General features: G+C 41.5%; 1 protein-coding gene across 2 annotated transcripts; it reads right to left on the bottom strand.

Moving 5' to 3' along the window:
- Positions 1 to 1,030: 1,030 nt before the first annotated feature.
- Positions 1,031 to 25,815, bottom strand: RMND5A (required for meiotic nuclear division 5 homolog A). 2 transcript variants are annotated; one of them, XM_053975361.1, is made up of 10 exons: positions 25,559 to 25,815; positions 20,883 to 21,025; positions 14,560 to 14,694; positions 14,302 to 14,402; positions 9,522 to 9,688; positions 8,645 to 8,810; positions 6,462 to 6,564; positions 4,269 to 4,423; positions 2,676 to 2,762; positions 1,031 to 1,407 (listed from the first exon to the last, which is right to left on the bottom strand). In XM_053975361.1, exons 1-9 carry the CDS (start codon positions 25,698 to 25,700, stop codon positions 2,699 to 2,701), a joined length of 1,176 nt encoding a protein of 391 aa, XP_053831336.1. In that variant the 5' UTR covers positions 25,701 to 25,815; the 3' UTR covers positions 1,031 to 1,407; positions 2,676 to 2,698. The 2 variants fall into 2 exon arrangements, with proteins under 2 accessions (XP_053831336.1, XP_053831335.1); XM_053975360.1 differs by having other exon boundaries at positions 1,031 to 2,762.
- Between the last annotated feature and the right edge of the window lie 534 nt (positions 25,816 to 26,349).

Genomic DNA, 26,349 nt, shown 5'->3' with positions numbered 1-26,349 from the left:
TCAAAGCACCCATAAGTTAAACTTTATATAAGCTTGGTCAAAAAATTCTTGACTCGATGCCCATCCACACCATTAATGGGTGCACTTGCTCAGAGCTGCTGTTCTGACAGCTTGCAAAGGAGAGGAGCAGCAGCTGCAAGCCCAGCACAGCCCAAGGAGTGACAGGGTGATCTGGATACAGACACAAACATGCCGAGTGTCTTTACTCACATCCTACAGCACTAAAAGGCACTTAGGACACACAGGGCTACTGCAGGGACTAGTCCAAGGCTTCACAATCTGGTCCAAAAATGTAATGGAGACACATCACAGATACCACTGCAGCTTCAAAATCAAATACTTTTTTACTGTGTATATTCCCACCCCACTAGGGACAATGTACACATACCAGATGCCAACTGTACTTTAAGAATGGAAACCACAGAGTTTTATTCACTGTTCCCCTGCAAGCATGGTGTCCAGTTACCAGAAGCACAGCAGGCAGTAGCAGGAGAGAACTCACATCACTTCCCAGGGCAAACTGGATTATTTGTGCCAACCAAACTGCAGAACTGCTTCCCAAATGCCCAGCACAGCCTCCTGTTAGGGCGAGCACTCACACTCTCAGTACTGAACCGTGAGCATCATCTGTTGGTGGAGCTGCACAACTGCAGGCAAGGATTTTTAAATCAGGGAAAGAATAGTAATGATCTGGTGAAAACAGAGTATTTGAATTAGCTATGGATCCGTAACATGCACTAGTTAAGGCGGTATTTAATAACCAAGGTGAATTTGTAACCTATTTCCATTTAGTAGCTCTTGGGCTCTAAGCTATCAGCATTTACTGTTCACACCGTGCTAAAATACCATCAGTGTAACAGAGAAAGATGAAGCACTCATACTTCAGGCTGCTTGTGTGGGGGTTTGTTATTGTTTGGTTTGTTGGGTTTTTAATTACTTTATATGGCATTTCATATAGATCCAAAGCATTAAGCAACTCCAGTCAAAAGAAAATATTAAAAGCAATTTCAGCAAGACTAGGAAACCTACATGGAAAATAATATCCTCACCCGTTTATTGTTGATTTTACCACTTGGTAACGCGGCTGTTTGGAACTCAGTGTGAATACAATGTAAGTTTTGCAGAAAATCACACACCTGTATTTTTTCACATGTATCAAACACATCTGAAGTTTAAAATTTGTGTGCCTTGACTCGCTCCTCACTTTAAAATGTCTCTGTAGATTTGTCCATTGTCACTGATCCCATAAGAGTCCGACTCAGTCTCTCCAGTCAGGTGACAGACAAATTCAAAAGGTGTAGATTTCCCAAAGACGGTCTTCTCTGTAGTGCATTGTGCTAGTGCATTCAACCAGTGTGTCAGTGTTCAACCAGACAAGCTCGGGGTTGGTTGGTTGCTGTTTGTTAACTACACAATACAGAAATATAATTTTACATGTAGCTTTGCATGCCTTATGGCTGCTTGCCCTACTATAGGACAGTGCAATAAATACAAATATATGCACACTAAAAAAGATTTAACTGCCGTGATCTACGTCTCCTTTATGAGTACAAATTTACCTAGTCAACAATATGACAAATTTAGCAGAGAAAGTGGCAATGGCAGTAATATTCTACTACAAAAACAAGGCTAGAAGCAAAGTGTTCTCAAGCTACAGAAAACTTGCTACCTCCTAATATATGATGTAGGGCCCAGTTCTGCCAAGTGCAGAGTCGTGATCAGTAGATTGCATCAGAACATGCTTTTCCCCCCATTTAACAATGAATACTTCTACAATTTATTTGGTTTTGATAACTGTTTATAAATAGCACGCTATAATGACTATTAAACTATACAGCAACATGACATTTATAGCCTAATCCTGAATACAAAGTTCAAAGAACATGACTACAAAGGCCAGAGAGCAAATGTCATCAACTAAAAGCATTTCCACTTCAGAATTTATTGAATGTTCTCTTACACAAACGCTTCTTGATCGTGAAACCAGAGGAATAGGATTTCCTATTCCCTCTCTGCCCCAGTAGTAGTTTAGCCACACATCACCCTTATAAATTAGTGATGGAATTCAACAGGTAGCCCCTTGGGGCTATATATTTTATATACTTTATATATATGCACATTTACTTTGAATTCTATGTAAAAGTTGAAAAAATGCTTGAAAGAAAAACTCAGAATATATCACAGCATTTTCAGCGAAAAAAATACAAATTAGTTTTATAACGACTATTCAATTTATCAAACTTTTTTTTCTGAAGTATTTACCTTTAATTATGTACACGTTACAGGAAATAAAACTTTGTCCACAAACATTCTCTAAGATGACAGTTATCAATAAAATGATAGAATAATAGCAGGAAGAATATTAAACAAATGGGGGTGATCAATTTCTGCTTTTAAAAAGTAAAAAGTCACCATATAATTAAGTACAAAAACCTGCATTGAATGACAACTGCTGGTGTAGTAACTTGATCAGGTATGGAGACCAAGAGTATAGTAGAGCCCTATGGTAATAATATTTCTGTAGCATTTCCACTCGTTATGTATATACTAAATGTTGGCAAAGTTTCTGTAGCATTAGCTTATACAAACATAGGAGTCCTCAGTCTGCTGCATAAAAGGGAACAAGAGTGTTTTACTTCTCCTGAAATGCACCTGAAATCCAGAGTGTCACTTACAAGCTGCATAATGTAACTTTTCTTCAGAAAAATATCTGTTTGGCATCTCCAGGGCTCTGTTCCATTGGACAATAGGGACATTTTAATCTGGGGACAAAGACAATGTGTTAGAATTGGGGCAATGTGTGACAACAGAGCATTAAAGGTATTCAGTTTTCCCCCTGTAGCAGGAAACAACTGCACTCTTAAGCCACAACACTTTACTTGGCTCCATTAAAAGTCACCTTTAGCTGAGAGAGAACTTACCACGCTTTTCCTTCTAGTTATAGTCTCTCACCTTTCACCCAAAAGCCCCTGAATTATTAGATTATCATAAAGAGTAATTTCTTTGTAGTTATTATTTCTACTTCTGGATTTGCTTGTTGTATTTTAGAATCATAGAATGGTTTGGGTTGGAAGGGACCTTAAGGACCATCCCATTCCAACTCTGCTGCCATGGGCAGGGACACCTTCCACTAGACCAGGCTGTCTAGAGCCCCATCCAGCCTGGCCTTGCAGTAATTTTAAATCAGCTGGTAGCTTTCAGTGTGGCTTCCTCAATATCCAGCTCATTTTAGTGTCTGGTTCCCAAAATGCTGTGATTTTCCAACCCACTTCGATCGGCTCCTGTAGGCTATGACTGAAGGGTCACCCTGGTCTCCCAGTTGAGGTCTCTCATACAATCCCACCTACTTACAGTATTTCTTCTTTTTGAAGAAATTGATTCTATTTTGAAGCATTGATCCATTTTGCCCCCCATCCCCTACATTTGGGCATTTTACCTTCATCCCCCACCCACCTCTCCAGAGTTAATAATGTCAGAGCTGTGCTGTCAGTAAAACTGATCAATGAAAGCACCAGGAATGAGTGATCAGGGACAGGAATGATGCAGCAGCAAGTTTTCAGCTTAAAATGGCTAAAGTCACCCAAAGTCACCCACAAAGGCATCCCTTAAGGCTTTTCTAACAGGGCACAGAATGCAAACATCACTTGACATTTTCATTCACAGCCTCACTTATTTTCACACTGGATTTCCCAAAATGACTTAGAGCTCTAAATTAAGCTGACAGCCTGCACAGAAACCGTATATATTCAATCCAAATAACCACTGTTCTTCCTCAAGAAAATCTGTAGAGATTTCTCTCTTCCATTTCCTGCTCCCCAAAAGCCTGAAGCACCCCATGGATATCTAAGGAGGACTATTTCCACAGTTATAATTCTCCTCCTTGCTCAATTACTAAGCCATATTTTCCCCAGAGGTTTAATTTTATTTTTCAAGTGATTTTTCATGCATTACTAACCTTGCTCCCAAGGAAAAACTGTGTGTGTAAAGCCTTCCAGTTTGAATTTAAGACAACACAATGGTGGCAACAATGTGAAAAATTACTCTGCTTGCTGCATTCCTTCACGCAAGCTCACTTTCAACAACATCAGAGAGTTTATTATGCTTTTCTCCAGTGCATCAACCCAGCTTATCCAGCTTTCAAACCACTCTCCAAGATTAACAAACTTCCAATCATATAATTATGGACTCAGTTTTCCCAAAACACAGTATTCTAGACTTAAGATGAGTCCTTTTCTGTATGTTGTTTGAAATAAAAGAATGGTACTTACTTGCTGCCATTAAACATTTTATTCAAAGCATCTCTGGATATAATATGACCACAGACTAATTTCATAGGTGGATTATTATCTGTTGTTTGCTGACGAAGAATGGGACAGGCAAATATTGAATGATACCAGCACTTTTTACCGAGGTCCACTTCAATCTGTGAAAGAAATTAACATAAAATTTATCTTGGGAAATTACATTTCCAGATAATATCCCTTTAGCTCATGGCAGTTACTTAACAGATTTCACAATTCAGCTGTGAAAGCAACAAAATCCATTGTGTGGATGCCTGACAATTTCCTAGCCAAAAATACTTAATTGTGATCTTAAAATGGTGATTTATGCTGGGGATGCAGAGTAATAACAAAACAGCATATTCTGCCAAGGGACAAGTGCAAATTTTGTTGCAGATCTATTCCCTGGTAGGAAAACAGTTGGATTCCATCAAGACTTTCTGGAAATCACTGGCTAGGAAATAAAAAACTAGTTTATAGATTTAATTTTAGGGGAAAATTAAAAAAGAGAAAACCCTTGCATTGACTATATTAATGTTCTACAGATTCTTGAAAGGCTCTGCCAACACCTTTATGTCTTATGAATAATAAAGTATATCACAGTCACTAATTTTCAGTACCAACACAGAAGATACTTGTGCAGCACAACTCCTGCCATGAGTACAAAATTATTTTGAAAGGGAACATACAACAGAGAAGAACAGGTTGTGACTTCAGTAATTAACTGAGAACTGCAAAAAATCACACCAGAGCTCACCTGGCTCTGAGCAGTCCTCTGTTCAAAGGTTTAACCTTCAACAAAACCTGAAAATGTGACCTTTTCATGCTACTTAATGTGTCTTTGCACAATGAAAATAAGGTTTCCCAACCCCATACTGCCTTGGCAGAACACACTAGAGACCCTTCAATTTAGAAAATGCAAGGAGACACAAGTGCATTATTAACTGATTTGCATCAGACAGCAATCTTTTTCCAAATGCTCCCCTAGCTATTCATTCCTGGCTGGACAGCAAGGCAGGAATCTGTCACACTCACAGGTTACACTCTCAGCATTACAGAAAACCTAGCTGGGTGAAAACTCAACACTCATCCTTACTCTATAAATGAACCTCTTCCAGCTGCAGTCAAAGAGGCTAACTCAGTTCATGCCCAGTTTGCACTAAATAAGTTTCCTTTCCAAATCAGGAGCAGGTCACTGGAGAGCTGCACACACTCAGCAAGAGCTATAAAGGGAAACTGGGGTTTCATAACAACTGAACTTCATTTCAACTGATACAAATGAGATGTGCTGGGAGCATAATGCACTGGATCCCAACTCCTGTGTCCCCAGATGCAGCACTAATTCTTTCATCTCCTGTCTGCCTGATAAAGAGCCGGTGCAAAGCAAGCCCTGGACTGAGCTCAAGCCTAGCTAGGAGAAGTGAATGTGTCTCTGTGGGATCCATTTTCTTTCCAGTTATACAGAAACATCTTTGGGTAAATGGAAGGTGAGAGCATCAGTTTCTTTAAGGTCATTTATCAAAGACCTTCCCAGTGTGAAAGGGGATAACAAGTGAAAGGAGGAGCAACAAACAAAACTGAGAGGTACAAACCTGATGGACAAAAATAATGGAGATAATAATAGGAAACAACCTTGACAGGTCATCAAGAAACTGCAACCAAACCCGGACTTTGCAACAGACACAAATCTAAACCTGAGGGTCTCTGAGGAGAGGGGGTCAGCAGAACTATATAAACTATAGGAGGAAAGTGCAGGGGAAGAATGAGGAGGAACAGCTGGAAGAGGGTATCAAAGGGGCTAGGAGGGCCATGCAGCAATTGAGGATCCATGAGTACGTGTTTGCCTATGAATCTAGAGTCTGTGCTTCCACTGGTGAATGTCAATCATTTCCAGCCAAGGAGAAGGAAGGGATCTTGGCTGTCTGTACTTATGTTTCAGGTGAGTCCTGTGTGGGAGCTGCTGAGGGCAGTGCTGTGTCTGGGGCAGCCTGTGTGGATGGCTGGGTCAGTGTCTGGGGGTGTCTGTGAGCCCCAGGCCCTGTGCAGCAGAGAGCCCCAAGCCCCAGAGCTGCTGGAGGTGGTGGCCATGTAAAACATCCTGTACCATGCAGCACAAAAGAAACCTGAAAACAGCATTTGCCCTCAGAAATCTGCCCCAGGGGTAGCTCAGCCCCCACTCACCGGGAGTTCATCCTTCTGGTTCCAAACCCCTGTGCACTGCCTTTGCTCAATTACTGCCTTGATGTTGATTAGAGCTGGTAATGCTACACAACCTGCTGAAAAACTGCAGAAAAAGGACATGTTAACATAAGGTGCATGTTAGGAAACCAACATTTTTCACATTTCTATTTTAAAGGTTAACTAGGACACAAGGTTTTTGTATTTTTTCATTTACATCTTGTTATCCTTGGAGGGAGCTTAGAAGTACAGACAAGCAAGAGTTTTGGGGCAGGTTATCAATTATCCATGTATTTTAGGCTGGGGCCCTCAGGAACTATATTCTGGACAGAAAACAACAGTTAATTCCTCCTCTGAGATTCATAATGAATTGATCTCTTCTACCATCTACTTTGATTTTGAGCTGTATAGGAGGAAGACATCACATTAGTTTATTCAGGAGGTTGCTCTCAGCTATGATGCAATATGTGCAGCCTAAGAATTTCCATGTAACCCACACATACAAACAACCCATAATCCTTTAATTATATATAATTATCAAGTAAAGAAACATGTCTTTCCACCTTCACCTTAAATCAAGAAAAGAAATGTAGAAAAAGCAGGTAGGTAAGGAGGAAACCAGGGCCCATGACAAGAACAGCAGTATAAAACTGCCCAAAGTCTGTGTCAGAACAGACAGTTCAGCCTTCTGTGAGATTTACCCACTACCACAACTTAGCACATTATTTGGAAATATTTCAGTATTTTACAAAAGAAAGTATTGACAGAGTTTTCCATGAATTAACAGATGAGTTGATGGATTTAAATCTAATGACAGTACTGGAAATTACCAGCAACAGAAACAGGGTTTGACCTTGCTGTCAGCCTGCTCTGTTTGTTTGGCAGATTATTTTACTATATGTACAAGTTTTATTGTCTACATAAGTCATGATTCCCCTACCTGAAACCTGTGAATCTCTTGCCTAAGCTTATATATATATAAATAAATATATATATATATATATAAGCTTATATATATATATATATATATATATATATATATATATATATATATAAACTATATCTCTCACCTCCTGGCCATTTTAACCCTTACACTTTGCTTTTTTGTTAATTCAGCCCTGAGTGTAACTTGTGTTAACCCTGTGAAAAATCTAACAAACAGTATTTGTGTGAAAACACCTCTGAAGAGCCCTTACAGAATATAAAAACTCAAGTCAATAGTAAATTCAAATTCCTGTACTCCTTCAAGACCCCAAACCCCAACCTCCATAACACAAGAGTTTTTCTGCAGTTTCCACATAATAACTCATACCATGAGGCCTGTACAGGATTAGATAAATATTGGAGAAGCCAATCAGCATTTAAAAAGTGCCCACTACTCATGCTCTAGAAAGCAAAATAAAAAAAATAAAAAAAAAAAAAAAAAAAAAAAAGAGAGAGAGAAGCAGTGAAGCTTCTGCTAAGTACCAAATCCAGCCTAGAAAGATACACATAATTTATTTTCTGTTTGACATTTTAAATGAAAATGAGAAAATCAGGGGACTGTACTGGGGGAATTGACATGCACAGGCTAAATAGCAGCTAATCTGTTTTCAAAGAAGCTAGAAGGAGATTAGGTTGGGTTTTCTTCATATTTCCAACAGCCTCCTACAGATTTGCATTTTGTCAGATTAGCTACTGAGCTTAAAAGTTCCTCTTTCTTCTTTACAAAAGAGGCCCAGCAGACAATTTGGAAATTTTAGCAGCTGAAACCACAACATAACTGTTAAGCATTCTTCTAAGGCAGCAACTAGTAATGGGGGGGAGGGGGGGACCAAACAAAATCATCAAATGCTGATGGAATTATGGCCACATTTTCAGGGTTATTTTTCAGTTGAACAGCAGAGACAGCTGTCACACATTTGTTGTGGGAATAACTGGCTGATTGCCATCCTCATCTTTAGCAGTTATGCCTAAACTATGGAAGATAAATTCCACCCAGGAATGCTTCCTCTTGAGCTGCTGTGGTGCAAGGTAAAGTCCAGCACACAGGAACCTCTGGTTTTTAATCTTTGCAGACTTGTTAATTGTAACTATACCCTGTATTTAAGGCAAGCTAGTCAAAAGTCATTTCTTTTGCCCTCAACAAGAAACAGGAACCAAACCACGAAGTACCTGGTCTCAAAAGCAAGAGAAAAGCAGCATACCTAACACTGAGAGGGGATTCAACTGAGAGGCCCAGGAGAGCACAGGCATCCCTTGTGAAGATGTCACAGATGTCAGCCCACTGGTTTGCATCCAAGAGGTGAACGTACGGGGAGTTCTCGATGCCTTGCCGCAGGTACACCAGGCTGCCCATCAGAACCTGGATGTCTGGGAGGAACCAGGAACAGCAGAGTTTGTACAACAAACAAGAGATTGTGTCTCCAGCTGGAGCTTTCACATGGGAAACAGGCAGATACACCGGATCACTGCACACATCCTCACCACACAAACAATTACAGCCATGACAGCCAGGAGAGCTCCACTCCTAGTACTTTTTTGGCTGGGGAGCTGCCAGGGTGTGCTGCCTGGTAATTTGCTTCTAGCAGGTTTACTTTTTTTGTAAGCTTTCTGACACACACAGTACCCTAAAAAAAATAGGCTTTGCTGGATTCAGCTTGAGATGGTTCATTTAACTCACATGCTCTCCATTTTTCAAAAGTTTAATTTCTCTTTGTATTACCCCACGCAGCAGAAAATAGCAGATGACTATTCCAAGAACATTCCTCTGCATTTTTAGCACTTTACTCTGGCAGCAGGCCTATTCTAGATGTAATCTACATTTTATTTAAAGAGTCAAAAACCTTAAATTTAAGCAAATGTGCAATCATTCAGATATTACTTTTGAGCCCTCTTAAAAAAGAAAAAAGAAGATAATTCTAATTGTAAGGATTTGAGTTATACATGATAAATCCAAAAAGGAAGCAGCCTTTAACAAACTGAAAACAATGGAGTAAAACATATTTGGAATATGATATATGTTTTACTCCCAGGTGCCATATCCCAGTGCTTTAAATCCCCTTAATGTGATCAAAAATGTACCTTTCTGATGATTTAGGGCAAAGGGCTGGAAGTTTTTTGCATACTGAAGCGCTTCTCTTTGATTTGCTGTTCCACCCATCAATAAACTAATGAAATATAATCTGTGCAGTTTAAATTCCAACGAGCTGTTCTGTGCCATGAGCATCTCTCTGTTGGAAACCGCCCACCTGGAAGAAGCAAGGAGGTACAATGGGACGTGACACGAGAGTAATTAAGTGGCAGCCCACACCACATGAAATCATTGCAATTATCTATTATCTACCATCTATTTAAAGGAAAGTGTGACTGTTCCCTGAACTTCTGAGAGCCTCTACAGAGCACAGAAAATGACAAGGCCCTTTGCAAGTAATGGAGCTACACAGCGTGCACAAAATGTGGACGATGTTAATTCTGGTGCTGCTGCAGAGGTTAAGCACTGCAAAATTCAACATTCACTGGCTGAAAGACAGGACTAAATTATGCACAATATAAGGCAGAAATAGCTCAAATCTATTGTATTTCAATTAATAGCACTCTGAATGTTAACAATTACTGACAGTTCTTCAGCTGCATGTCAAGAAGTTTGACCAAGAACATTTTCCAACATCCTCATACACCAAACATGTTGTCCAAGCCACTGTGTTTGTGTGTGTGCATCTGTTGCCCTGGAGAGGGAACTGCATCTATGGGACCTCAAAGACAGACATTATCAAGATCTCACAGTAGGGGAAGGGAAATCAGTTTAAATATCATACTTTACCCTGCTTAAACTTTGCTTTCTCTGTTATTTTCAACTTGGACAATAAAAATATTTCTCATTTTCTGTGTCTCATTCACCATGACAACACTACTGTTTGGCTCCTAAATAACATGAAAGAATTCTTAAACATACAGAGAGTAAAATGAACTGAAATTTTCAAAGCATTTTATACAAGTTTTTCTTTATTATTTAGAATTTATTCATCCCTTTCTTGGTTTTTTGGAAGGTTTTTTTTGGTGCTGTCTTTTTTTTCTTTGATTCCATTTAGTCAGGCCTAAATCAATCCAATCTTTCTCTTAAGAACCTCAAGTTTCAATGTTCTCCAGTACATCTGTTTCTCATTAGTGTTAATTAGTTCTACTATTTGCACTGTGGGTGACCTATTAAGCAAAAAGCTTTTCACTTTTTAGCAAGGAAGTGAGGAAGTCTGTGTTCCTTAAAAAAAAACAGGGTATGTGAGGCTTCTTTTCAATCAATACTAAAATGAGAAAATTAAGCATTCTTACTGTATTGGGAAGGCTTTCAAAGCAAGTCAGCCTTCTGCATTAGGATGTAGCATTAATGAGCAAGTATCCACTTTCAATTTGTTGTGGTGGAAGTATCAGGAGTCTGACTTCACTGGCAAGGCTTTGTAAAGACACAGTAACCTTTCAGTAGGAAATACTGAAAAATGGAGCCTTTGAACTAAAAACAAGCCCTACTGTCCCCAGTTTCAGGCAGTTTCAGATTTTCCTGAATCTCCACCAGGAAGGATTGAAGAGTACACTCACTAACCATGGGTGGTGAGTGGGTTTTGGGGTGGTTTCCTAAGTTGGGGGGGGTATAACTGTATTTTTATTATCAGTGTGCACAGTTTAAACAGGATATTATGGCAATGAAGTACAATCCCATCTACAAAAACAAGAGCCTGAGGTTAACACCATAGACTAATAAGCAGATGAAGGACAAAAAACTATTATAAATAAACACTAAGACTAGTCCACAGTGCCATCAATGAGATATTAATCTCTATTGCATCAAAAGAGCCTCCATCCTCTCCCTGCCAAAATTTGCACCCACATGACAGAGAACTTCATCTTGCTGAAGTCGAGTCTATTTTTCCAAATTAGCTTTCAGGCAGGCTTTCCATTTTTAGGTCTTTGAGTGGCAGCACAGATTTGTATCAGAAGAAAGCAACCACAGAGGCAAGGCCTGAGGTGCCTGGTCTGGGACATGCTGTTCCTATTTCCAACAGAAAAACAAAAAACCAGCAAGGGAGGTTTAAAACACTCAATCCACATATTATCTACAACTGCCCAAAATTACAACTGCCTTCCTACCTCTTCTCAAAATGACACTCAGTGTTTTCTGAGACTCAAATCCATCTGAATTTTTTTGAAGTTTACACTGCACTTTCCAAACCATGGGTACACAGGACTCTCTTCAGCTCCCACATGGGATTTAGATGTTAAAATGAATTTAACAAAGCCTACTAAAGAATAAATTAAGTTTAAATCATACCCCAAGGACCCAGCAAATACCAGGGCTGGTGCAACTTGCTCTTTACATGCAGAAGACAAGAGAACATCTCTTTTCCAAATTACAGGCAAAGCTTTGAACCTCCAAGTCATTTCCACCAGGACCTCACATGGAGGCCCAACCTGGGCTCTGAAGGACCAGAATACACCCTGAAAAATAACTGGATTTCACTTCCCATCACCAAATTACACTGGGAAAAGTCACTGGAAGTTAATGGGATCTTGCAGGCATGCAGGGATTACAAAACTCAGAATGCAAGGCCAGACTAGGCCTCTACAAAAGTCAACTTCCACACCGCACAAGGGAAAATAAAAATGTTATGGCCAGTCACATTCTATTTAAATCTGAAAGGTCATATTTTTAAGTGTTGAAATTTGTATTAGAATGAAAACCTAGATAACAAACACAGGGTCTTTTTTAGTTTTTTTCTGAGATACAAATACTAATTTCCATCACCTCAGCAGGGTTTTGAAAGTGTTTTTGAAAAGTCATAAATCTGACAGCTCCCTTTCCATGTCAGTGACCAGGAGCCACCTGTGTTTGTTTTGTTTCCAGCACTGAGGGAAGTTGAGCACAAGCAGAGAGAGCTGGCAGAGCCAGAGAAACTGGTTGCCTTTTAATCCCAGCTTTTCACAATTTTGCATGGAAAAAACCTGCTATACTCCACTTCCTGGTTCAGGAGACTGTAATTAATCATCCTTGTGTGACACTTTGCTTCAACACCACTGTCAGCAGCCTGACCCTGCAATGGGCCAGTCTGGGGTTGCTTCATGCTGAAGCTTTATTCACTGGTGCCAATTTGAGCCCAAGGAGCACAGTGCCACTTTCTCTCTCTGTTCAAACGGAGGCCATTCACATAGCACTGGTTTCTGTCCCTCCTCCTGAACACTTGTGTCTGCCAGGAAATAAAAGGGAAATACCTTCACAAGCATCAGCAGTTCTGTGGGATAGCTGGGCAGTTAATGCACTGGTTAGCTCCTCAGCCAGAGAGCTCAAACCATGACATTTTGTCACATGTTGATCATCCTCCCCAAGAGCCATGGTTTTTACATCAGCAGCACCACTGTAAATAAGGCCCCTCTGTACCCAGCAGCAGCCAAGAGAGGCAGACAGCTTTTGCACTGTCCAGTTTAAACAGAATAAACATTATACACAGAAATAAGATGGGGAGAGGGAGACCAACACACAAACTGTGCTGACAATACACCCTATTGTCTGCCCATTCAGCTGGAAAATAAAAATTCCTTTGAGGGACGACCATGCCTTCTCCTTTGTTTGAAAAATATTTAACACATTGCAGAAACTATATGATACAAGTCAGTAGCAATGAGTAAGGCCTAAAGCACTGCAAACTGGAGCTGAAATGAATTTAGAGATTTCAAGGGAACAGTCATAACAGCAAGTTACTGTTCCTCAGGGATTATCCTTCACAGCTCTGTTATTATTTGAACTACAAGATGTATGTGGTGTAGCTGACAGTAAATCTTGTTTCAGTTGTAATATCAGTGTTGCTTCCCTTCAATTAGCCAATTCAACAGCAATAAACTACCCCAGCTTTCCACCTGTGTAACTAGATTCAAAGACCAACTATTTAGGTCAAACTTTGCATGACCCAAAGGCATTACCCAGGATTTAGTCAATGAACACCAGGGTTTGAATATCAGAGTGTCCCTGCACTTAGTTTAGATGCCAGTAAATGCTCAATTGACACACCTACTTTGGTTCATGTAAAAGGGAAAAGAAAATATACTTAACTGAATAATGCAAAAAATTCTATCTCAAGAATATGATTTACCCTCTGAAATGAAAGACAAATTTTGAATTTGTTTTGGTTTCACCGTTTTTATTTCTAAAAGGACACTTTAAAGATAGGTTATTTTGTTTGGTTGGTTGTTTATTGTGTTTTGATTTTTTTTTCTTACTTTTGAGACCAACCTAAGCTTAGAAAAGTTTAAAAAGAAACAGGATAAGGGAGTTTCAGGGGGTTTCTTATTGTTTTTTCAGGAGGAATCTCATTAACAAGTGCCATTGTCAGCCCCAGGCTCTTCCCAGCCTCTGGTGCTTTGTCTGGAAAGGGAGGGTGACTGAAGGACAAGTCAGAACTTTGATCCCAAGTCAAGTTCTGCTCACCCCAAAGGCTTCATGGTACCCAGAACATTTAGTAAGTCCTGGTATCCTTCACAATGGGACCTCTTAAAATAATGTTCATTAATGATCCAACAGAAGGTCAAGCACCATCACTGGCTAACAACTTTTCCTCCCAGTGGTGTTTCTTCCTTAAAGCAGTACCACAAGTGATTAAAGTGAACCCTTAATCTAAGAAAGAGACATTTAGTTAATCACTTCCCATGAGGAGTGACACAGAGGAGATGGAAAAGGAAAGATCCACTCAGTAACTACCCCTCTCAAAGGACAAGCAGGGACACACCAAAATATACTAAAGAGAGTATTGAAAGTGAAAAACTAAAGAACTGTTAAAAGCATTTTTTAAAAAAAGTGAGGAAAATAAATGAGTAGACTCACTCTAGTGCAGGTCTCAAAACTCTAACTTTTAATGCTTCCAATATTCGATTTAACTCCACAAATGGTTCTTTTTGACTTTGATCTATTGATAGACCAGATTCCTGAAAAGAAAAAAAAAAGGGGGCACTTTTTAGTTAAAGCATGAAAAACAATGGGTTATCTGACAGTTTAAATATCCACCTGAACCATTCAAATGAGGAAGCTAAGACAAAGCTTAATTTTCCTCAGTGCATAACCTTCAACATCCACACTCATTACCTGACAAAGCTCCTCAGCTACATCCAGCATTCCCTGCCTGAAGAAGTGCTCCACCATCACCTCATTGAGGATCCTCTGGCTGTCAGCCTGCCAGCACCCATCTATCCCCACGCTGCTGATGTCCGAGTCAAAATTCTGAAACGCACAAATTAACAGTTAACAGGCTGGAACAAACCACCCCACATCATTTTTCTTTAATCATGCAGGACACCTGTGCCTCCACCCTGATGCCTTCTGCCTATTACTCAGTTGGCCCTCAATTATCTCCAAGGTGAAATAAACACATGTCAGCTTCCTTCATTACCTCCTATGTAGGAAGAAGAAATCTTTTAGCTTGCTTCTTTCAAGTCTGAATATTATTCACTACAAGGAATTACACCAACAAATTACAAGTTTAGCTAGAAAGTTAGAAATCTAGTTAAATAATAAAGGGGTTTCCATGGAATTGAATGGATTTCTGAACGAAGTATCTGCAGAAATGGCTCTTTCCATATATGAAAACTGAAAATGTTTAGAGATCAGAAAATAAAATCACCTACATTAGAATCAAGACAGAGTCATGAATGTATCTCTGTCAGTACAGCACACCAAACCGCAAGTAAAAGCTTTAACTTAAGGATTTTTTTACATATCTGGGGGGCAAGCAATGCTGAAAAAGCAAAAAAAGTCACTTCTCTCCACATCCAAACAACGAAATTCAAATCTCTGATGACCCAAACATCCCAACAACAGGATGAGCTTTGAAGATCCAAGAGATCTTTTTTAGATCTAACCCAGATGATCCCAGTGCCACGTATTTTTAGGCCAGAGCCTACGGACATATTCCAGGAATAACTAAAGAGATTGTCACGCTGACTCCTCGGTAACACTTGGCACTGCTTGGCACTTTGCCTCTTGGCAGCAGGAGAGCAACATTTATTCTAATCCAAGATATAAACCAGGATTTTTAACTGCTAAAATGTTTTATGATCAGGGCAAGCAGGTTAATTTTAATAAAAATCCTCACCCACTGCTTAAAACAAGCCTCTTGCAAAATAAAGAGTCTAGAATCCAGTGCATTGCTTGCTGCCTGATCTGATGACTACGACTCTCTCCCAAGAAGGAGCTTCAGAAATCAGAAGTCCAATGAAAACAGCAGCGCTTCAGCTGTGGCTCTGTGAGGATCCACAGCCCTGCACAACATGGGAACACCAGCCTCACACAAACACAGGCTTCTGTCACAGCAGGCAGGGCAGATAACACCCAGCTGGTACCAGCTATCTTCCCATGCACAGCTCAACTTCACACTGCACCTTCCTGTTACTCACCACTTACTAATTTCCTTCATCAGTGCCTCTACATCCCCTTTGATGCTGCTCTGTGTCATCATGAAAAAGGGACAGCCTTTTCATCGCTGCCCACACAGCTCCAAAGCCACTGCTTCCTTCAGGGCTCTCAGCAAACTTTCAGTAAAACATTAACCTTAGTCCAGCAAACTGACTTTTCCACCTTTCTGATACGGTGGAGCAAGGTGAGCATTTAAATTATTGCCATTGATTCACGTCACACATTTAATAACATTTTCACTGGGGTATCTTAACCTGTAAGCTCCTTGTCATGCTGTTCACCTCTAAGCTGTATCTTGAAAAATGTAAGCATCTTGAAGACTAAGTAATACTGTTCTTATTTGTGCCAACCATTCAAATCCTTAAAGGTTCACCACCATTGCTGACTCTGGTCTCAGTGTCCAACCACCACCAGTAGGTAACACAAATTCATTAACAAAGCACTAAAGGATATGAGATAGGATCCAGAATGCACAAGCTTGCATTTGTTACCTAGCTTCCAGGGTGGAGATCATTATTAATCTAAAAATAATTGACTATAAGTTATTCTTCATGCAATTCCTAGTCCTAGCAATGACACAACCCCCTAAGCAGAAACTGTATCCTTCTGGACAGTTACCAACCAGTGAAGCTGCACCTATGTCTCAAACATCACATCATTCTCACTGCTCGGGGGCAGAGATTGTGAAACTAATTAGCTCAGTGCTCTCACAAAATGCTCATTTTCTTTTGGAACAGCAAACCTACCAGCCTTTACAAAACCCCACCATTAGATCTTTTCACATAAAAGTTATCAAGTCCCATGTTCAACCTGAGGATCTCAGTCATTCTCTGACCAACCCAGTCCTGACCAGGTTCTCATTCCAAAGATTTTTTAGTTTGTTTTAAACGATTCCGAGGTCTGTATTAAATGTGGGATTCTACAGCTCTGCCTCCTCTGGGTCCCGAGGAGCTTCAGGAACTGACTGCACAGATTACAGTGAGTGACTGCCACATGTCAGAAAAAATTATCACTTGCCTTTGGCTTATATATTTCACAACTGTCACACATGAAAGATCTGCTGGTGACTACAACCCTCAGTTTTGTTTTGTAAATGCTAACAGTATGCTAACTGACAGCACGTGGGGTTTAATAAGATTTCAACAGTTAAAAGCATTTCTGCAAGATAAAAAACTCCAGAAAGCTTAAAACCCGAAAAACACAAAATAACCTATGTGTCAGTTAGTATTCCTGAGGAGCATATATTTTTTAAAAGCTTAATTTGCAAGCCTGGGGCCAAAATGTACAGTATTATGTGCTAAATACACAAATGATACAATGTACAGCACATTACCAATAACTGCTAGAACGTGATGACTTCAAGATGCTCACAAATACAAGATGAACCTTTTCAACCAACATACAACTCTCCATGTTATCCATAACAACAGGATATGAAAAAGGATGATGATTAAGGACAGTTTTATTCCTCAGTTACTCAGCTGAGATTACTTTGTGTGTTCCTCCCTTCTGAATTCTTACCCAAAATACAAATAAAATATCTGTTTATTTTCTCTGTTCAATCTGTTTACGCATAATAGAAATCTCAACTTGCAAAGACTCTGTATTTATGTAGCCTCATTCTTCTCAGCAACACAAATTATGTTCAGTAAAGGTTTTTAGTGTGTTCGTATACAAGTTTTTACATGAAACGAACACTAACTTAGGCAAAAGGTTGCTTTCCCAAAACAAAGACTGGATTAAAATGTTTGCCTTATAACAGGTATAAAATTCAGGGAGGAAATGGGAGGAACTGCCCTTTACTCCACTTACTTTCCTAAATGAAGGTATTTAACCATACTCAACATTGCTCCTAGAGGGAAAACATTTACCAGCCTATCAAACAGGCTTTGAGATGAATTCAAATCATTCCAGAAGACTGACTGATTTACAGGGACGCTGATGAATGAGCTACCTGATAACAACTTGCCGAACAACGGCAGCATGATGAGTTCTGGAAGCAGAGCAATTGCCAGTACAATACAGAAAAAACTGGATGCAAACATTTCCTTTCAAAGGAGAAAATGCTCTTTGGAAGACAGGGTAGCCTGTCTTTAGTGGATCAGAAGCATGCAATCCACATAGGACTGCCATGAAAAGAGGTTTAGCTTATTAGATAAACTTTCCAAACAACACACAAAGCCCTGGCATTTCAGACTTTTGATGTATTTGATGCCAAATTTGAACTTCATTTTGCTCTAAATCTGTTCTCAGAGTGAACTCTGCAGGCAGATAAGTCTAGGGCCCATCCAAGTTCACAAGCAATGACTACAATAACTTAAAAATTGACCAGACTAAACTTTTTATGTAGGTATAACCCTGCCCCAATAGGGGAAAAAAGAAATTTAGCCTGAAATTGCCAATGGCAGATAATAGTGCCAATGGCAGCAAGTTCTTTCACAACTCAAGCTTGCTAAATAGGAAGTCTCTTGATTCTACATGCAACAGCAGCTACCATTTGGCTGTGTCACATGAAATGGGTACCAGTATTAGCATGTTTCCCAATCTCAAACCAGGCCATTTATCTGTGCCAGAGCATGCATGGTTAGTAAGACCATAAGGAGTGTTTTGGAGATGTTAATCTGTCTGTAAAATAAGTGAGCACTTACATGTGACAGAAACAGAACTCCAGGCTCATGAATCAAGGCAAGGGCTGTGCTTCCTTAAATTCTAATGACTGTTTTATTTTGGAAGCAGTAGGATTTTGACCAGAATGTGTTGAGAATCAATTACACTTAATTACTTCTACTGGTTTAAGCTTAAGTATATTATGGTGAAGGGATGGAGGAGGGCATTCCAGTTTGGGACTCTGGTGCCAACAAAGACTTTGCTGACAAGTTCCAAGCATATTTTCCAGCAGCATAGGGAAACTGCATTGGGTACCTATGGAAGATTTGCTTCAAATGTTACAGTTCAGGGAAATGCTACATTTCACCTGGATTTAAACATTACACATATTCATCTGACAAAAAGGCATAGACTTTAGGGTATATTTTTTTAAGTAGGCCCCTTAAGATATTACAGTTGCAGAAAACTAATCAAAAAAATTCCACCAAGGACATATTTAAAGAGACAAGTTGTCCTAAGTTGTGCTCTGAACTTCACAGAACTACATCCTTTGCTACAAGCAGAAGTGGGGACTTGTGCAGTTCCCACTACTTTTCATTTTTTAATGCAAACACCACAGACAGTAACTGAGATTGAAAATCTAGAGGAACAAGCACACTGCACACAGCCAGTTGGGCTCATTTTTGAAGACCTCACTGAAAAAGCCCTTCTGACACTCAACAGGAACAGAGCAGATTAATGGGATCCTTTCTACTATTTTACCAAGCAACATATTTGAAATTTTTAAAAAAATTTTTATTTACATCTATTATTTTTCAAATAAATACACTACATAAACTTAAAACAGCAGGACAGAACACTGGAAATACTATTCCCATGATAACTGAAACAGAAATTTGGAGATCAGACCCAAGCCTAAGCTTCATTACACTTGCAAGCATTTTCTTTGGCTTATGAGAAATATCATCACCAATTTCCACTGAACACTTACACCCTCTTCATACAACCTGGGGCTGTTCTACCTCAGAGGATTGAAATGAAGTATGGCTAAACCTGGAAGTGTATTTGAACCCTTTGAGTCCACTTGCTAAAGCAGAATTGGAAAGTTTAAAAACTTAGGACAAGATTACATAGATTTATTTCAGGCTTCAAGCTGATAATAAGGATGGAATTTTACTCTAGTTAATTGGTTTAGATACAGCAGCAAGGATTTGAGACAGATGCATCCTTAAGCTTTGGATAACAGCGACATGTGGATTAAAGCTTTTAGTACAAAGTTTGAACTCTCCACGATGGTCAGTCAGAAATAAACAAAAAATATAAGTTTCATGGACATTCTGCCTAATAATGGAGCATTTATGTACTTTGTTTCTTCATCTCATTATTGTTACATTATGCTTTAGCAGATTATCTTTACTACCAAAGTTTAAATGAGATTCCCAAAGGATAAATCAGTGTTGTGTACTGAACAAATGTTCAGACCCTGTCAGAGCCACGTTCTGATGTGAAGCTATCACAAAATGTACATAACAGCAAGTATCAGACTCCCTGCACACAGAGCTACTTTTATATAAGAGAACAGAGAGGGTGAAAAGCACGGCCTGAAAGTATACATGTAGCACCATTTCTGTATAATTTCAAAGAATTGTTAATAGTTACCTACAAAAATAGGTACAATAATATTCATATCAGTTATTGTTGAAACTGGAATTCAGATATCTCATATGTAAAGCACCAAAGATAAGCTGCCCTATCTTATTATTTAGACACAGACTGTGAGATGCTGAATCTCCTCTACTGCTCATTAAGAGCACTGCCATAAAATTAAGCTCCCAAAACCAGTAACACCCCTGAAAGAGGTACAAAATGCCTTTCTTAAAAAATTCTCTGGTCTTACAGAATCACAGAATGCTTTAGGTTAGACCTTAAAGATATCTTGTTCAACCCCCTGCCATGGGCAGGGTCTTCCCATTGGACCAGATTGCTCAAAGTCACCTTGAACATGGGGCAGCCATTTACACAGCAAAATGGCACTTTAGAGTTACCTGCTACTGACAACTAGCTAGAAATATATATATACACACATATAAAAACTAACAGTATTTCTTACTGAGGCAGACATTGAAGAAAACATTTTGCTAAACTGATAAAACACAAAATATTTTTACATGCTGTAGTATCTATAGGGTATGTTCTGTAAGAAATTAGGAGATTTGAGCTGTCCCAGAAGGAATAGGCTGTCTGCAGTGAGTTCTGAAAGCAAGTTCTGTGCTGCCCACTGGCTTGCCTTTCTTCTGCAGCTGACAGAATATTTAGTTCAGATTAATTGTAGCAAAAATCCAAATTTTGTACTATAATGTGATCATGCAGTCAAAGCTCAAAATAAATACCTTATCAATGGCTTTTCCAACTCGGGACACACTGCTGTGAATGTCTTTGTGATCCGAGGCCAGTTTTTGCACTGTGTCTTTTATTCTCTTGCAACACTGTGTCATAACAAGTGAAATCGTCCCCGACAAGTCCCCATCTTGATCTAGACAAAAGAGAGGAAAATTACCAACTTTGTTACAAACAAATGGTAATATCAACAAACAAATGGTAATATCAACAGACAAAAAGTGGTACTAAAGAAATGCCATCTAGAGAATATTTGCAAAGCAAGATCAGCTTAACTGAAGGCAGATGTACAGGAATTCACCTGTATGAAAACTCTCCTGTGGAATTAGGAATCCAGTTGGGTGCACAATAACATTGAACAAGTGCAACAGTTTAAAAATTTAATGTAAAGGTCTCATGTGTCTCAGTCACAGCAGATGAACAAACATCTCAAACATCAGCTCAGCTCACAAATCTCTAAGCATGTTACAGAGGATACTGAAGCTACTACAGGATCAGTTTTCTTTTAGACAGCCCCTAAAGGTACATGAGAACATCATGTTTAACTTCAACAGGGTGCAAGCAAAATGAGGGTGCAAGCAAAATGTGGATTAATGGTGGCCCAATTAATTCTTGCCCCACAAGTCACCCACTGCTATTGGACTCTGTGTTTGAGCTGTATGAAACTTGTGCTTCCTGACTTGTGGCAGCTCTGAACAATCTCCAATTCCCCTCAGCAGATGAGAAGCTGTCCATGGAGGACCTGTGGACCTTGTTATGAGATTTATTCTCTAGAAACAGTGACATTTCTTAGCTGATGTCCAACAGGTTCACTGCTGTATGACCCACTCTGTTAAGAAAATAATAAACAGGACAGGTTTACAGGCCCCTGACCACATCACAGCATCTCACAGCTTACACCCTTTGTGCCTTGATTCAAACATCACTCAGAAGCTTGAGTCAGAAAAAAAAAAAAAATTACATTTTATGGTGTTTTACTCCAGTCCTTTCTTCCTGCTTTTGATTTAAAAATACAAGAAAAATCTCCCTTCCAGTCTTACCTCTGAAGGTCTCTCCTTTCTCAAAGTTCATTCTACACAAAGAATTTTTCCTTTAGGGACACAGACTTAGCAGCCTTCCACTGCATGTGAAGGCTAATTTAAGTGTGAGAGCAGCTCAGAAATATCTCCCTAATATTCCAGACCCAAAGCCTTCATGTGAAAAAACAAAATCACCAAAGTATCCCTTTATAAGAAGGATTTTATGGAAAACATGTTCACTTTTTAAGTTTGTTCCTTTTTGATTTCATATTTTAACACATCTTTGCTTTCAGCAGTGTGTTAACAGCCCAGTTTCTGGAGAGAGCAAAGAGAATCCAGAAAAAACTGCAATCATAGGGAGTAGATTTATTTCACAGCCACTTTTTCTAGGCACCTTCCTTCTTGCACCCTCTGAACACTGCTGCTGACACTGTCACACACTGAGCCACCCCCCTCTGACCAGCAAACAGCTCCTGCCCAGCCCCACAAACCCCAGCTGGGCAAGTTTCAACAGCATTTTCCAACAGCCATGGGTTCTAAGAACAAAAAGAACCTTTACCACTTTTTTTACCCCCCAGTCCCACGAAGCCAAGGATCATCTCCTGGGCAAAAGGCTAATGGGGCTCTGCAGTTTTTTTCTAGCAGATGAGTGAAGAATAATAGGACTAAAACAGTCACTTCAGTGATTCTGTGCATCCCAAATTAAAACTGAAAATTCCACTCAACTATTCCAAAAAGTTCATCTCCCAAATTTATTTCAAGAATATTCATTATTTCTTAGTCACTATTTAATTTTTATGACAAACACTTAAAATAACATGAAGGATCTTTAACTCTCTCATGAATTTTGCCATGGCAAAATGACCAGCCAGAGATTATGCAAGAAGCAAAATGGAAATACTCATTCCCCAAGAAACAGAAAGGCTAAAATGCACTTTCTGAAAACCATTAAGCTAAAAACCAAACAACCCACATCGGTGCCTGCTTTTACCCCAGGCAAAGAAGTGAATTATTGGCCCCTGACATTGTAGCAGAAATCCAACTCCAGCAAAGCAATGAAAATGTCTACAGAGGAAAAGCCATCAGAGCTGTAGAAGGTTTCCCCTCTGCACCCCTTTCTATCAGCACCAATCAAATTATGGGCTACTTGCACTAAATCAGCAGGAGAAAGCCTGCAGCCATCCATCCCTCCTGGTAATGCAGGGTTCACAGGACAGAGAGACAGCTTCTCTCTGTGATGTGTGTGCACAGTCACAATTTTAAAAAAATGAAATATATTGGCCCACAAACACAGAGCACAGAGCAGAGTGCAATGCCAAGTTTACTCAGCCAGACACACTTATACCATCCAAGAATCTGCAATCCTTGGCTACTCCAGAAAGACAGATTTATTAAGAGAACAGAGAAGAAAAACAAATTTGTCTTCCCATTCACAGGCCTGGGCATAGGGCTGGTCTGCCCTTAGGCTTTAACATGAAATCAGCTCAAGACATTTTAATACACTGTGTGAGGAGGGGAGAAGAAAACCAGTTTAGAGGTTAAGGCAGTTTTTAATAGTTTCTTTTTCTCCACCCACTTCCTTTTTTTATCCAGTGCCTATTTAAGGTCTTTTCATACATCTTTGCTCTCAGATCTTGTCCTAACCTCTTCTTCAGCAGTGAGGGCTTTCATTTCTCTTTCTTTTTTCCTTTGAAATTACATCCAGGAGCCTATTTCTGCAGTTCATAGCCCTGAATTAGACTACCACATTAAGATGTCTGGCTGCTTTCAATTCCATCCATTTTCAAAAATCCTCAAGATAGTGTGTAAAAGCTGAAAATATCTGTTCTTTTCAGAAAGTTACAAATAACATGTTAAAGAAAAAAGAAAATAGTAAGAATTTTGACCCCTATGAACCCAGCTCACCCTCAGATGCCAAAATTGAAGAGTCCCTAGATGTCTGAGGGTACACTAGCAATGTATTAGCTTCATTCTAGAGCACTTACTAAAAGAAAGCTCAATTTGGGATGTGCTCTCTGGGACAGCATCACTTGGTAAGTGCTAAAATTATGTCCAAGGCCTTCAGTGGACAGTGCCAAAAACTGATAATCCAAGCTTGGATGGAAAACCCAACAAGGACCTGAAGGAATACACAGTGAAACCTTCTAAATTCATTACAATATTAGTAAAAGCTCTGGAGCTGCAACAGGAATGTCAGAGTCAAACCTTTACAGCCAAACAAGAGTGAGGGTCACACACACACAGCTCTCCAGGCAAGGTCAGTGCCTCAGTTTGTGAAGACACATAATTTAGTGACTGCCCTCAATGCCCAAGCCCAGGCTGTTTCAAACAGCACAAATAACAAGTTACTGAAACACAGCCCAAAACAATGCCAAAAAGACCAAGCCTTATTTCATCCCAAAGAAACGCCTCACAACCAGAATTCCATGCTTGCTCTCTACAGAAACTTCTGGGTACACACAGAGCAGCTCCAGCACACTCGTGCTTGTGTTCCTGGAATTATCCACACTCCTGAGCGAGCTCTGCACCTGTGTTCACACAGAACCACGGCAAACACGTTCTCCCCCAACCAAACAAAAACAAAAGCAGAACAGCAGCACAGTTGCTCTCAAGTTTGGTCTCAGGAGCCTGAAAGTTCCTATTTTTAATCCCTGAGCCATCACTCGCTTCCTGCATGGCCTTGGGTAAATCACTTCAGCTGCCTCTCCGTTCCCTCCCACTCCAATAAACACGGCACTGCCTCCATGTCCGGGATTTCGCAAGGTTTAAACGCCCCGTGTTTACAGCCCTCGCAAGCGCCCAGCATCAGCTGTGACACAGAGACAAGGCTTGTTTACCTCCTGCTGAACGCGGCTTTACCCTGAACACGGCCGCAGCAAAGGAACACAACTCAGGGACACAGGAAAAGAGAGACAAAAAAAGAAAAGAAATGGGGGCGGGGAGCGGAGGGGGGAAAGCAAACAGGTCAGCTCTGCCGTATTTCCTCTGTATTTCCCCTGGGATGACCAACCCCTGTGTAACCCAACATAAAGGGTTAGGAAGGCGCTGAGCGGGGTCACGCCAGACCTGCTGACCAGGAACAAACAAACCTCTCCAGCAGCACACGCGAGGCAGGAGAGGCCCGAGACTGATCACAGAATCATGGAATATGCTGAGCTGGAAGGGACCCACCAGAACCATCGAGTCCAGCTCCTGGCCCTGCACAGGACAACCCCAACCATCCCACCCTGTGCCCGAGAGCATTGTCCAAACACTCCTTGAGCTCTGTCAGGCCGGTCTGTGCCCACTGCCCTGGGGAGCCTGTTCAGTGCCCAGCCACCCTCTGGGTTAAAAACCTTTTTCTGATATCCAACCTGAACCTCCCCCGCTCCCACCTTTCAAATGCTCCCTGTCAACAACGCCCCCGAAGCTCCGGGGGCCGCGGGGGAACAGCCCCGGCTCAACCCCCAGCACAGAACCCCCGGGATGGGAGAGTCCCTGGAACCAGGGCTCTCCTTAGGGGGGTTCCCAGCCCACAAAGCCCGAAGTTTTGAGGGGTGTCCAACCCACAACGCCCCAAATTTTGGGCTTCCCCTCCCCGGAGGGAGGAGCGGGGCCGCGTCCCCTCGGCAGAGGGGGGGGCGCTGGGGGAGGGGGGGGTCTCCACGTACTCTCGGTCTGCAGGATCTCCCTGCGCAGCCCTCCCGCGTACTGGATCAGCTCCTCCAGGCTGCGCTCGCAGAGCTGCCCGTATCCCGAGAACTTCTGCAGCACCTTCTCCAGCTCCCGCTCCACCGTCACGCACTGGTCCATCGCGCCCGGGCCGCGCTGCTGCTCCTCCTCCTCCTCGTCCTGCTCCTCCTGCAGCCCCGCGGCCGGGCCCCCCGCGCCGCCCGGGCCCCCCGCCAGCCCCGGCCCTCGGGCGGCCCCGGCCCCGCTCCCGCGCGGCACCGTCGCCTCGGGCCGCCGCACTTCCGCGCAGGCGGCGCCGCGGACACGCGGGGACCTCCCGGCGCTGCGCGCAGGCAGCGCCGCGGACGCCTCAGCGAGGGACCTTGGCGCAATGCGGGGCGGAGCGGCGATTTTCGGTCAGGCGGCGCGGCGGGCAGCTCTGGCGCGCCGCCGGCGGGGGTGGGCGGGTCGTTTTTTTCCGGTGTCCCGGTGGGATCAGGAAGCGCTTCCCGGTCAGGTGGCGCGTGGGAGTCAGCCTGAGGAACGCGTATCCCGGGGGTGTTGCGGGTCAGGCAGGGAGATGGGCAGCTCAGCGCGGGGGCCTCAGGGGCGCTGTTGCCATGGCGACGCCGAGGCCTGAGGGGCGCCGGGCCCAGGGAAGCCTCGGGGGCCGGGACGGCTCTTCCGGATCCGGGCCCCTCCAGATCCTGGCCCTTCGGACCCGGGCCCCTCCGGATCCGGGCCCCTCCGGATCCTGGCCCCTCGGATCCTGGCCCCTCCGGATCCTGGC

Source organism: Vidua macroura, chromosome 4, assembly GCF_024509145.1.
Source record: "Vidua macroura isolate BioBank_ID:100142 chromosome 4, ASM2450914v1, whole genome shotgun sequence".
Lineage (NCBI taxonomy): Eukaryota > Metazoa > Chordata > Aves > Passeriformes > Viduidae > Vidua > Vidua macroura.
Note: the sequence above shows the minus strand (reverse complement) of the source record. Positions and strands in the feature narration are given on the sequence as shown.

Coding starts and splice junctions, on each gene's coding strand:
- RMND5A (XM_053975360.1), bottom strand. CDS start 25,700: ATGGACCAGTGCGTGACGGTGGAGCGGGAGCTGGAGAAGGTGCTGCAG. Junction 14,695..20,882: donor TTGGAAAAGCCATTGATAAG/GTATTTATTTTG, acceptor TGTGCGTTTCAG/AATTTTGACTCGGACATCAG. Junction 2,763..4,268: donor AAAATGTTTAATGGCAGCAA/GTAAGTACCATT, acceptor CTTTGTCCCCAG/ATTAAAATGTCCCTATTGTC.